This window comes from Mustela erminea, chromosome 9 (assembly GCF_009829155.1).
Source record: "Mustela erminea isolate mMusErm1 chromosome 9, mMusErm1.Pri, whole genome shotgun sequence".
Classification (NCBI taxonomy): Eukaryota; Metazoa; Chordata; class Mammalia; order Carnivora; family Mustelidae; genus Mustela; species Mustela erminea.
In genome coordinates, this window is record NC_045622.1 from 28,415,228 (window position 1) to 28,429,732 (window position 14,505).

General features: G+C 45.6%; 1 protein-coding gene across 1 annotated transcript in view; it reads right to left on the reverse strand.

Moving 5' to 3' along the window:
• Positions 1-9,450, reverse strand: part of OPCML (opioid binding protein/cell adhesion molecule like) — a 1,088,088-nt gene extending 1,078,638 nt beyond the window's left edge. Inside the window, exon 1 of the mRNA XM_032356986.1 lies at positions 8,933-9,450. Within this exon, the coding sequence (XP_032212877.1) occupies positions 8,933-8,993 (61 nt within the window). The 5' untranslated portion in view covers positions 8,994-9,450. The remainder of the gene's footprint in view (positions 1-8,932) is intronic.
• Between the last annotated feature and the right edge of the window lie 5,055 nt (positions 9,451-14,505).

Here is a 14,505-nt window from a genome sequence, read left to right on the forward strand (position 1 = left end):
TGAGATTATTAGACTTCCAGAAATGATGGAATTTCCAAAAATAATCTATTCCTTATCTCACAGCAAGAGTACACCTAAACTGAAATAGATGGTTTGTGAGCAAGAACTTGAGGACAGATACTTTTCTCAATGCTCCCCCAAAGGACTGTCAGTACCTATTATGGGTTTACTTTTAGATTCGATTTTTCAAACATATAAGGCACACCCATGACATTGCTGTAACAGCTCTCAGGTCATCTATGTCTCCCCATTTCACCCACCACCAGTGGTTTCCCATCTGACTTACTGCAGTAGCCTCCCACTGGCCTACCTCCTTCCGTGTTTGCTCGCCTCTAATCCATTCTGCAAATGGAACAAGAACAAGATTCAAACATCTAACTCATGATCTTCACCCTCATCACATGAGTCTTATCAGTGGTATTCCATCACTTCTAGAATAAAGACCAAAATGATAAACATGAGCTTCGTGTGGGCAGGGGCTGCATCTTCTGATCCCTTCCCAGCTCTCTCAACGTATCTTACACCAAACTTCCTACCTCTCCATCCAGCTGAATAGAATGTCCGCTGACCCCTTCTCCTATGTTGTCTCTGCATATCTTGTTCACTCTGCCCCTTCCTCTGCCTCCTCCCTTGGGTTTGGGTAGTTTTCACTCTTCATCCTTCAGATCTCAGCCCTGTTGTCTCTTTCATGGGAAAGGCTTCATTGATCTCCCTGGCAATATCAAGCCCTCCTTACAGGCAATCACAGCAGCATACATTTTCCCTTCCAAAGTCTTATCTCAGTTGTGATTTCACAACCATACGGGTATCTATTTGATGTATGTCTAGCCCACTAGACTATAAACTTCACAAGAACAGGGACCATAATGATTTTTGTTCAGGCATCACATTATCAGTGCCTAGCATAGTGTTTGCCACATAACAATCACTCAATAAATAACATGTCAAGTAAGTTAATGTGCTTGGCACTTGGAACACTCTGAGATGAATAACACAAGATGCCCTGGTATTCAGAATCCCACAACCATGAAATGACAAGTCTAATATAGGCAGGGCTACAAAAAATGACTGGGTATAAGAAATGAGAAAAGCCCTTATCAATTTCCTTTGATTCATTGAGACCCTTTATACCTTTTCCATATGAACATCAACCCATATAAGTATCACTTGCTCAAATATAACTCACTCCTACACTGTCAACATTTTACTTTTTGTGAACAACACAAGTCTTCCTTCTATTGTATAATGTTGACACTACGAGCATGACTCTAAGTTTCAAATAATTGGGGCCATGTCAACAGACATCCTGATTAAATCTGCTAAGCAATTTGGGTTTGCATTAAACCAATAGCCCACATCAGGGCCCACATCTGTGTTTATGGAACAACTCTCACTGTCAGTCGTGTCTGTCGCAACATGTGATGTGAGATCTGAAAACATGCAGCTCCAATTCTGAGCTGCTGCATGTGTTTGGTTGGTAGCTTGGAGCTGGTGTTTATTGACAAGCATGAACACTGGAGTGAGTAATCATTATAAGCATTCTTCGCACATTTCCATCTCCCATTAGCAGAGCACATCTCCATGCCTCTCTGTCCTCACTCTGCAGATGGGGAAGCGGATGGGTAGGCTGAGACCCAGGGTCCCAGATGCCTTTGAGCATTCAATGGGATGAAACAGAATGATAGAATAGATAAGCTGACACTTGGTATTTGTGTGACCTTGGCTGATTACCTGTTCATTTGTCCATTCAATTCACCCACTCACTCATCCAAACAACAAATACTTTTGGAGCCCTTATTTAATAACTGTCATTGTGCTAGGCACTTAGGATGTGCTGGAGAACCAAACAGTGTGTTCACTACCTCTATGGACCATGGTCCAGGGAGGTAAAGAGACCTACAACAAAGAATTACTTTAAAATACAGGGACTCACAGTATTAGAAGAAACCCAGTCTCGTGGACTTGCATAATAAAGAGAGAGATCTACCCTAGTTTAGAGCATGGAGAATCTCTGAGAAGGAATAGTTAAGCTGAGCCCTGAAGGGTAGAATGAAAGTTTGGCCAGAAACAGCACGATAAGAGGATCAGAATTTTTTAGGTCTCGTAACCTCCTAGATGAAGTCCTCGAAGAAAGAAAGAACATGGTGTGTTTGGGGAATGGATCAAGTCCCGAGTGGTTAGAGCCATGAACTGGGAGGGGAGAGAGATGTGAGGTGAGATGAAATGAGCCCAGGGGCTGGTGAAGGCAGGTGGACCATGCTGAGCACTTTGGACTCTAAAGGCAACCAGAAGTCTACCTAGAGTTTCAAGCAAAGCAAAGATAAGGGGTCAATATTTGACTGGCCTATGTCACAGTGACTTTGAGGAACAAATGAGGCCAAAGAAAAATTCTCCAGGTAAACCATAAAGCTTGGGACCATCATTATTCTAAGTATAACCACTAGGCAAACTCCCATGAATGATAAAGCCTGTGAAAAATGCCCTGGGAATAAAGGTTCCAAAATGACCACTCAGACCATTGCAGAGAGTCTGTCCCCTGAAATGTCAAACATGCTGGTTTACTCCATGTTGGATTTGAGTGTGTCATCCGACTGTCACTTATCATCCCCCACAAACATACAAGCAGCCGTTCCAATCAATGGCCTGTGTCCTAATGCATCGATTCATCTTGGCCTTTCCAGGGGTCTCTCTGCACAGCATCTCTGCTCATTAAAGGGAATGTGCCTGCATCATAATGATAATGCTCTGCACTTACCCAGCACATTGCCCAGGGGTGTCTCAAAGCATTTTGCAAACATTTAATTAAGTTAGTCTAGTGACTGCAGGGGAGTCCCTAGCGTCTCAGCACCAAGGGGTCTGGGTGGGAGGGAAAAGATAGCAAACAAGTGCAAGGCCTGTCTCCAGCACCAGCCCTGGAGCCCAGGGGCCAGTGGGCCAATGTGCAGGGGGTCTCTGCATCACTAGGGGGAAGCACACACACATGCTTTCGTATGGCTCTATCTGGTAGAAGCAGCCTGCAGGCCCCTTGCTCTAGGTGCCCACAGGGAGAGCACCAAGGCCTAGAGGCCACAGCAGGGAGTTCTGGAAGGACAGAGATAGAAGTCAAGAGGAAGTACCTTGCTTTCTTTAAGAAGTTGTGAATGTGATTTTGAGGGTAGCTAAACTCTCATCTGCAAGTGTGTGTGTGTGTGTGTGTGTGTGTGTGTGTGTGTGTGTGTGTGTATTGACTTGAGGAGGAGAAGGTGAAGACCGGAGAGAATATGTATTCACACACCAATAGGAAGGGAATAGAAAGCAATTGTCTTAAAAGTTTTTCTCTGGTTATAGGATTATATTTTGCTCCACCCCAGAAGAACTTTCAATTTTGCCCCTCACCCTACAAACACCACTGTCTTGGAGTACAGAACAGAGTGGTATAGAAATCTGGTAAATGGAATGATATCCATGCCCCTCTGTGTTACCACCCCCTGCCCTCCAGGAAAAGGCAGAGGTAACCAAGGCCTCACAGATTAAGAAGCAAAGTCCAAGTCTCAGCCTCCCACCAGCAGCATAAAAAGGCAAGAGGGACAAATGTCCCCAGGAGCTTAGTGTCTATAGCAGGGATAGGAGTAGGAGACGAGAGCAGAGCTGCCCCAAGCTCATGCCAGCCTGTCTCCCTCCTATGAGTGCCTGCCCAGCCCCTGTGTCTGGAAGGTGTCATTCAACATCCAGAGGTGCTAATATCCACCGCTTCTGACAGCCTGGCTTGTCAGCAGCCACAGGCCATCTGTGGGCTGACACTTGAGTTCACTGACAGGAATAGCCAGGCTTTGCTTCCCCTCTGTCCTCTCTCCCCAGCCCTAACCAGCTGCGAGCAGATGGCAGCAGGCCATGGGCCCCTCTCCAGTGAGCCAGGGACAGAAAAGTCACAGTACATAGGCCGTGGGTGACGGGGCTCTTGGAGTACCACTGCCCAAGGCTCATAAACAAGTCCATGTCCATAACAGCCCACCCAAAATATTGCAAAACACTGTTTTGGGAGACCATGGAGCCATGTCTGCTGCTCTAGGTTTCAAGAGAAACCAAGGCATGGGAAGCTCAAAGTCAGCATGCATATCTCATTGGGAGTCCAAAAGGAGAATGCTGAATAATTTCCTGTTTCACTGGATCTATGTTTCTTGGGGCAGGAGAGTACCTTACTTAATAGATTTTGCTTAATTAGAACCTGTCTTCCTGGATAAATGAATGGATGAATTACATTCAGATGATTTTCATCACTGTGGTAAAGGCTGTGTCACAGGTGAGCTGGTATGGTCCTGGCTCATCTTCCTTCTTCCGCAGTAAGGGGTTCTCACTTCATCTACGTGCAAGTCGCTGTTTGCCCTATGGTTAGGAGACCGTAATGAGGTGCTTTTGTCTTTGCTTTCAGTGACAAAAATTCAGAAATGTTCCACTTGTTTTCATCTAACTTAGACTTTTGGCTATTCTGTCCAACTGGAAACAGGAAGCCTACATAATTAGAACCCATTCTACAGATTGGTAGGCTGCGATTCGAGGGAATACCTTTAGTCAACCAAAGAAACCTCAAAGAACTGCTTCCCAGGTCTCAGTCCTCTGCTTTTCGCACTCTTAGAGGCTTAGGGGAAGTCCCATCTCAGTGTACTCACACTCTGCCCCGTGAACCTCTGACACAGGTTGAAGACAGAGAGCAGGAGGAGTAGTGTAGTAGTTACTGGCTGATGTGGGAGGCTGAGGCCCAGAGCTGCTACATAACGAACTCCACGCAAGTGCCAACTGTCTCAAGAATCTTATTCTGTAATTTTCCGGGCTACAGAGACATGGCGGAAGGTTCTAAGAATGACAGAAAGCACAGAGCAGACAGGACTGAAGCAACACACAAGGACCTCAAGCTATTCGGGATCTCTGATTAATCTCAGGTTGAGCAATGCTGCCTGGCTCCAGGCTACTGAAAAAGCCATCTTTATGAGGCTGCCGACACCTGTCTCCTTCTCAGGCCTGCTATTGCCACTGGGCCAATGCTGAGCGCTGACAGCATGTAGCCCGACCTTATTAACATGTCCATCATTTGTAAGGGATCGAGGGCTACAGGGTAGGTTGGGGCAGAGGGGCACAAATCTATGATTGGCAGAAGGATGACAAAGTCTTGACAATAACTGGGTGCTCAATCCTTGTCCATATCTCATATCTCATTTATAGTTGAGTCTAGGGCTGGGATTCTCCCATGGCAAAGGGTTCTCCTCTTGAGTCCCTCATGCAAACCAGGCAGACTTAGCCAGCTCCTCAACTCTGTGCTGGCCATGGGGAAAGAATTCATGGAAATTTAGATGTAGAGGCCACCCCAAGACTCACCCAAAGCCAAGCATTCCAGCCCAAGGAACCTAAGAGCCAGGGCACTTTCCTACAGGAAGATGTGAGAATGTATGTGGGGGTAAAGGAAGACCCCTACACCCGACAGAGCTGTCTATGTGAATCCAGGGCTTTCAGACCAAGCATGATTAAATATGGGAGGATGTGGCTGTGGCTGTGAATCCAAGCTGACAGATCTGCGCATGGGACACAACTCAGTCCAGCCCAGGTGGAGGGGGACGCTTTACAGCTAACTGTCCTGCTTCGAATCACGGCATAAGAGGCACAGCAAGATCGGCCAGGGAGAAGGGGACAAACAGGAGATAACGGTCTGAACTTGAGAAAAGAAGGGCTGTGCTGTGCTCCAGGGTACTGAGCCTTGACCACTAAACACAGCAACACAGCCTCACCTCCACTCCCATACCATCCTGCCAAGTTTTGAACCTGAAGGGAAAAGGCAGGCAGAAGAAGAGTTTCTACTCGAGTGCTGCAGGCCACAGACACACAGATTTTAAAGTGCAGACCAAGTGGGTTTACAGTGCTTCAGAAGGTTCTGCTAGGCTTGTTAAAGATGCTTGTCTGCGGTGGGGGCAGGGATTCTGCATTTTAATCTCTTTCCCCCACCCCACACCCAACCCCACCCCGTGATTTGAATGTAAATGTCCTTCCCTCCAGGCTTCTCAGGGCTGGCTCCTCCAAGTTACTCATCTTTCCACCAAGCCCCCAGACCCAAGATCCACAGGGCTCTCTCTGCCTAGACCCATCTCTCCTCCTACCTAGGACCACAAAGGCTCATGAGCTCAAGAATGTCTCGAGCCCTAGTATGACCCTAATGCGACCCTTCAGTTGTCAACATAAGTCCTCTCCCCATCTTGGATGGGGGTTCATTACATTCTCCACTTGTTACTGTCTTTCCTATCCCTGAGATTCAGCCTAGAAAAGCAATCTATGACCATCGGTCTCTCCCTGGAAGGCACCAAGAGGCGACAATATTCACCTTAAAATCATTCTGGGATGGAGGCATGTTTACCAAGATATAGAAGGCTGCAGAATAAAATGGCATCAAGGCCTAACCAGGTCAGGGTTTTACTATACCATTAGCCTCTGTCTTAAGACACAGGAAAAGGAGGTGGCTAATGAGCTGGTGTTAATCCCGATGGGAGAAAAAGCATCATTTGAAACAAAGAAAAAGAAAAGTCTAAAAGCCTGATGAAGGAAGTAAGAGAAGCAAGGAGGAAGAAGTCACAAGTAAGCCATTTGTGCTCATCAGAACTTTTGGGTCCCACAGAAACCCCTCATGAAGTGTTTTCCTTCTCTCCACACATGCTTCCCAAAGCCAACCTTTCCTTCTCCCTGGGAGACATCTCAGGGCGGACTCCTGGCACAGTTAGCAGAGTAGCCTCTGAGCACAAGTGACCCGAGGCTCTCCCCTGTGCCCTGTCCTCACTCCTGCCCACCACACTTTATTCTGGGGAGGGCAGAAGGGCTGGGAAGGCTGAGGTCATTCCCTTGAGCACAGCTGGCTTTAGGTACAGAAGCTTCTCCAGCAAGCAAGGTCAACACCCTACCAATGGAGTGGAGCTGCGTTTGCGGGTGCCGCGGGACCTCTAGAGGGAGGTCTCACCCTGATTCCTTCAGGGTGCACTGCAATGCAGCTTCAGCTGGCTAGGACTCACCCCCTCCCATTTTGAGGTATAATTTTCTGATCCCTTTCTGGAGGAAGAGCAAACCCACAGGCAAGAGCCCTTGGGGAGGGGGTACTGAGCTCTGCAGCTCTTCCTGTCTGGGCCCAAGCACAGGGGGAGGAAGGCAGTCTGGCACCAAGAGGCCCCAGGGGCTGCCAGGCAGTCAGGGAACTTGCACACACAGGAAAGTTTGTCTTCTCACACTGTGGACCCAGAGTGCCCACCTGGCTCCCTCTATCAGGCTGGAGCAGGTACTGAGTGCTCCCTGCCTGTCCTGCCTTTCTCCCCTGAACCCTGTCTGGCCAAAACCCCCTCCCAGGCTGGAATCTGCAGAAGAATGACAGCACCACGCACTCTGAACTTCTCAGCCTAAAGAACAGCTGGAAACACGATTCTGCAGAGCCATCCCTGCTACAAGAAGTATGATTTTTTAAAAACCCTGGAAAACATCATACAAGGAATTTTTTTTTCTTTTTTTTTAAGTCACTTCTCTCTTCTTTCTCCCCAGTAAACTTTTGTTTTTCTAATTTCACTCTGGTCCTTAGAAATATTAGGGCTTTAATGTCTTGAGAATAAAAACCAAAACCAAGGGATTCTCAATTAAAAAAATATAAAATTATGCATTCTACCTATATCAGGATATGTAGGGTTTAAGAATCTCAGAATTTGCGTCTGTGTATATATGTATGGGATTTTACATTAAGCTAATGTTTACCCAAATGCATGTATTTCAATTTGTTGGGGGGGGATGTGAGGAGAGAAAAGAAAATCCTTACTGGTTTGGGGTTTAGTATGGAAACCCCACAGACACTTTGATGCTGCCTAAAACCTTGGCAAGCATAACCCAGTCCCTTCAGCATTGTTTGAAGGATGCCTGCAGGCATTCAGTTGTCTGCTTGCGAACAGCACGCGTGCAATTATCAAATCTATTAGAACGTGTTGGGTTTTGCAACACTTCCATTAAGCTCATTCTGGTAGGATTGCAGCATCTTACCTGTGTCACTGCAGATTTGTTTTCCCCAAACAAGTAACTGCTGTGATAGGTAGGATCACATCTAAATCACTAGATAAGGTAGGGAAGATGCTGAGGAGAATCAGGTAAATCCCGATTCCCAGTCTTCCCCCAGGAGAACATGCCAAATTCTGTCACGGGAAATACACATTTCCCAGGTGAGGAGTAGGAGGAGACAGTGAGTAGATTGTAGATTCCAAAGGCATCATCTGCCCATTTGGCGGAAGGATAAAGAAAGGGTGAGGGGTGGTAGACGGACTGTGTGAAGACAGGAAATGCAGGAGCAGAGGAGGATCAGGAGAGCAAGGAGCTGGAGTCAGAGAGTGGGGAGACCAGGTTCAGGAGGGAGGGGGGAGGGAGGGGGGAGGGAGGGGGGAGGGAGAGCAGTGGAGGGAAAAGAGACGGCAGAGAGACTGGAAAAAACAGAGATCAGGGGACCAGGAGAGGTGGAGACTGATTCAGAAACAGAGAGAAACCAGGAGACAGAAATAAGGGTGCTCCATCTGTCCTGCAGGTCCCAACACAAGCGGCCAGAAGGATTTACGACTGGGAGTTTCAACCCCTCTTCTCTTACCCCTGGGACCACAACTGGTTAATGCTAGTTGGTACCTTGCAGAGAAGCAGCGGTGCCTCACAGCACGGTGCAGCTCTCGAACCCAGCTCACGGATCGCATCACAGGGAACAGAGAGCAAATCCTGTGCTGCAAGCATCTGCATGCGTGTGAGTGAGGAGCGGATGTGTGTGCGTGCATACAGCAAGCCTACCTCTTTCCCCCACATGCATCTCCCACTCCCTCTCTTGCTCCTGGGCTCTCCTCCTTCCCCCTTCCTCTAATGCTCTAATACCTCCAAATCGCCCCAGGAATAGACGGACCCCTTCCCCCGGTACCTGGGATGAAGAGCAGGGCGGTCGTCGCGGAGAAGACGATCCAGCAGGCGGGGTGGTACATCTTGAGGCTGTGGTGTCTCAGCTGCTGGGCTTGCTACTGCTTCTGCTGCTGCTACCGCGGCTGCCTTCCTCTGTGCTGAATTCTGAGCAGGTTTAAATCCAATGTTTGCAAAGGGAGGGAGAGAGCAAAAGAGAGAGGGAGCAAGAGAGAGCGCGCGAGAGATGGGAGCAGGCAGGCAGCCTCTCTGATTTTTTTTTTCTTGCACATACACACAACTGGTAAGAATCATCAGCACCAATCTGTACAGGGCTCAGAGCAGACCTCCTCCAAGGCACGCATTGGCTCCACTCTGCTGAGCGACACCCGGAGGCTTTCCTATCTGGGAGGCTTGACTCCAAGGGGAGTTGAAGCCTGTCCCTTCATCACCTCTCACCCGGAGCTCGGCAGTGTGCACGGGTGTCTGTGTCAGTATGCCAGTGTATGGCTTCTGTGGGCACACACGAGCGCCTCGGTGGGCAGTGGGGAGGAGGCTGGAACTGTTGGTGTCATCCTTACCCAAGCAGGGCTCAGGGCACAACAAAAAAGGAAATGTGACTAAAGCCCACGCTAATTCTTTATCATTGTTCCTTCTTCCTGGTCTCCAGGTAGGGGGCCAGAAGGAGCTGTAACCCACAGGAACACTGAAACATTTAAATCTGCACCTCGCTCCCCAATTCTGCTATTAAGAGCACTTGGAAGGAATTCAGTTTTCCCAGCAGGAAGATGGGTGCGTTAAGATTTTTTTCACAAAGAATGCAGAGAATTGGCCAGTTCCCCACAATTAGAGCATTCTGAAACTCTACCAAGACAAGATGCTATAGAAGCTCAAACAATTGCTATGATTACAGCATAGGCAGGGATATATTCTGATTAGATCTCAAGGAAGCAGAAACTTGCCAGAGTAATTGGAGGCCTCCTTCAAGAGGAGGCTTGGAAGCATACCTGTGGCTTTCTGTCTTTGCTTTTCCCTTTCACAGTCTAGCCTGTGCCACAGTATTTCTGGGTGTGATATACCTCAGAATTTCTCCTGCTCAGTACCTGCTCTGAAACAGCCTGTAGCCTTCCCTAAAGCATGCTTATGGGTGGTGCACTTTGCTTGCTGAGTAAATGCTACCCGCGAAATATTCTTTGAACCTTGAGGATCTGTGATAAGAACACCACACTAGGTTTTACCAAAGGGACTGGGCAGATCTATATAACACTATTTCCATCCCAGAGTGTCCCCCAAAGACCCGCCGAGGCTTGGACCCCTTCCCAGACTGAAGTGTATGCATGGCTGGAGATCCTGAGTGCTGTCGCCTGTGTCAGAGCTTTCTTCCTCCGTCCACCGCAATGGCTAACGTCTCCCGCGTACCTACGACAGCACACATATTCACACGTATTATTTTAATTAATCCTCACCATAGTCCTGCCATGTCGGCATGATTATTCCTGGATTTTAACAGGCTAAAACTGAGGTTCAGAGAGGTTTGGCAATTTGCTAAAGGCCACGCAGCTAATGAGAGCCGGGATTCAAACACAAGTCTGTCCTACAGCAAACGCCACAGTTTCTATGTCTACAACCCATCGCCAGCAAGTCATTTTAGTCTAACAGAGCTCCTTCCTTTCTGCAAAATGAAGCCCATTTGCTTTTAAAGAAGTAAGACAATTAATTCCTTACCTCCTTATAAACAAGTCTGAAACTTTATGAGTTAAGTAGAAAACATATGATGAATATAAATAATCATCACCTGGTACTTACAAAGTATGTACTTAATATAAAGTCCTTTTTAAAGGCTGGGGTATGAGGGATATGATTTGCTCTTGTTTGGAAAGGGTCTACAGTATATTTGAAGGCAAAAATTAACACATCTTTTGGCTCTAAATAGAAGATAATGGGACACACACTAAGTAATAAGGTCAAAATCTACACACCGAAGTTAAACACATGGCATTTACAGACAATTGATCTGGGAGTGCTTTGAACAATACTAGAATCCTACAGAGGTTTATCAAAATTATAACAAGTGACTGGATCTTCTAGAGAACAGAACTGACTTGCAAAGGGTGGGGATCAGCGAGACCAGAGAAATTAGACGGATATTCCAAGATGAAGAAACAGAGCAGATACAGACAGAAACCCTTTGGGGAAAAACTGGGAGAGGACTTTGGGGAGTAAATGGAAGACAGAGTGAAAAAGGCCTTGAATTCTAGAACAATGACATTTAGAAATTCCCTACTATTGCTAGAAAGGAAAAAAGAAAGTTAGTTTCTTTTTGAGCATGGAATCACTATGAATAAGGGAAAGTGTATTTCTGGAAATTAATCTGGGAAAAGTACACAGGGTCTATTGAGGCAGGGGTACTTGTTAGTAGGCCCGGCCCAGATTTGACAGGACTAGTAATGGGAGAGGAAATGCAGGGGGCTGGGTGTGAAACAGAAAAATTAGTCAGGCCTGGCAATCAGTGGCCTTATACAAGTCACAGATATCACTTCTGCACCCTCTGTGAACCAAGGTTTTTAAAAATATCAGCACTTTTTACCCAAAGCCTTGTCTTCCGAGAAAGCATCATTATAATTTCTTGAGAGATGAGGAAACGGAGATTCAGAGAGGTTAGGCAATTTTTCCAAGGTCACACAGCTATCTAAGGACACAGTCAAACTGCAAACCCAGGTTTTTCTGTTTCTAAAGCTTTCCTTTAAAAAAAAAATCATAATATTGAGTATTCTCATTTTTTTGAATATCTGTGTGCCAGGTCCTCTGTTATTGGCTTCCTATAACCCCTATTTATCTTCTCAATAATGATTATTCCCATAGTGCTCAAAGAGTTTTAAATAACTTCCACAAAGTCATAGAGATGTTTAGGCATAGAGCCAGGGTTTGAGTCCAGGCCTGCCTTCACTAACAGGGTTATAACCACAAGGAGGGGAGAGGAGTTTGCGCCCTCACCAGGCATTCCCCTTGATGACAACAGTGTGCTAAGTGTCATTTAGGTTCTGCAGCTCCTGAGAAGCATAGGGCACAGACTTGAACCCATGTCTTGGAAAAGGACATCAACCTTTATTCGACCGGACACAATACTAGGAACTTCACGTGTGTTTTTTCCCCTCATTTCTATCCCTATTCCACAGGTAAAGAAATAGACTGGGGGCACCTGGGTGGCTCAGTGTGTTAAGCCTCTGCCTTCAGTTCAGGTCATGATCGCAGGGTCCTGGGATGGCTCATTGGGTTAAGCCTCTGCCTGCAGCTCAGGTCATGATCTCAGGGTCCTGGGATCTAGCTGGCTCTCTGCTCAGCAGGGAGCCTGCTTCCCCCTCTCTCTCTGCCTGCCTTTCTGCCTACTTGTGATCTCTCTGTGTCAAATAAATAAAATCTTAAAAAAAAAAAAAAATAGACTGGGTTATAGAAACCCCCAAGTTGCCTCTTCAAGGCTAATGAGTGACAGAGAAATCTAGGCTTTTCCTATACCAAAGTTTCATGGTTTTCTCTCTACTTACTATGAATAACATTTTTGTTCTGAAAACGTACCATTTAGGGGTACCTGGGTGGCTAAGTCCTAAGATCTGACTCTTGATTTCAGCTCAGGTCATGATCTCAGGCTTGTGAGATGAAGCTCCTCATTGGGCTCTGTGCTGGGCATGGAGCCTGCTTAACATTCTCTCTCTCTTTCCCTCTGCCCCTCTCCCCCAATCAAAAAAAAAAAAAATCGCATTTATTCAACCAAAATATTTCCTAATACACACATGCCTTCATCCTGTACCTTTAATTAAATTCACATTTAACAAACATCTATATATTAAGAAATATTTTAGTCTTCAAAATGCATATGCTTAATAAAATCTTCCTTAAGGAAACACATAAATATGTATTTTTACTGATCAATTCTTCTAGGTCTATTATATGATTAAAATATGTCTCTTTTATTTAAAAAAGAGAAGAAGAAGAAGAAATGTATAAATACATATTTAATCAATAGATGGCACCAACTCTGAAAAGAGAGATTACGGTCTACTGGGTCTATTTAAACACCTTAAAAAAATACAAATACAAATAAAAATGCTTCAATGCATATTTACTAGGGGGACTGTTCTCCTCTCTGGGGTAAATAATATGCAGTTTTATACCTTTCATGAATCTTTTTTTTCTTCCTCTAAAGCAAACAAAATCATCAAAACTGTATTTAAATAGCAATAAGATCGGGGAACAAACCAACCGAAACCAGGCCATTGTGCAATGAGGCTGACTGTCACACTTTTCTTCCAGCCTATGCTTCTTTCCTCTGGACCAGGGACAATGGTTAGGCAAACCTCTCCACAGAGTGGCCGGCTACTTAGAGCTAAATGGGGACTGGAGAAGGATGGGTCAATGTGGGGTCCTTCTTCTGTAAGAAGGGTCCCCATCTTACCTCTTTCCCCGCTAGATATGTGACCTTGGGGGAAAGAATTCAAGGACTCCCTCTGATTCACGTTTTTAAAAATTTTGTATACTACCTTTGGTCCTTCATATTCATTCATCCTTCATTCGTTCATTTGCTCATGGAATAAATATTCATCATGCACCTGCCGTGATGTATGGGATGTGAAGGACATGTAATATAAAGCAAGATAAAAAACTATCCTCACCCACCTAAAATTCAGAGTAGTAAGGAAGACAGATATTAATGTGCTAATTATATCATTGATTATATTTGTGCTAAGTGATTGTAGAAAACATGTAAGTTGGTAGGAGAGCACAAAACAAAGGGGAGATGGAGAGTGTGGGAGGATGCTCTAAGAAGTGGCTTCTAAACTGGATTAGAGTAAGAGGCCAGGAGGAAAGAAGCCGAGATTGTTCCTGGCAGAAAGCACAGCCTGTGCAGAAGCCCCAAGGCAGGGACATGACTTGAGGAGACACTAAAGGCTCTTTCTTACAATTCACATTTAGCAACTTTGTACTGAAATCAACTCTGTAAATCGTGTTAGGATGATGGATCACTGCATTTGCAGCCTGACGAAGGGACAACGAAGGGTGGAATTCTACATTTTGTAGCACTGAGGGCTTTTTTCTTGTAAATAATAAAAAAAAGTACAGACGGTAAAATACTACCGATTAAAATTGGACTCTGTCATTGTAGTTTTAAATATTCCAAAATGAACTGGAGCCTCCTTCAGAGCAAGTTAGAGTCTCTGAAAGGAACAATAACTCCTGTAAACCACAAAGGTACCATTTAGTTCAGAGGAGAAAGAATTGATTAAGCAACTGGCTTATGACTGTAAAAGTAAACACTTCTTCTGAAGTCACGGGGACTGCTCACACAGGGTATGTCACTTCTGGTCTTTTAACATGTTTATAAAATATCTCAGTCATGTGTCTGATACTTTTAACAATAAATACCATTTATGAAATACCCACTACGTGTCGATTTCCCTGCTAGATGCTAATATAGATGGTGTCTACTTTTCACACCAATTCCTTCCACAAAGTAGACCTTCATTTCCAGACATGTCACCTAGGACTTCCCCTGGGCCCAGCAGAGAAGTGACAGAGCTGAGATTTGTACTCAGAGCTGTCTGA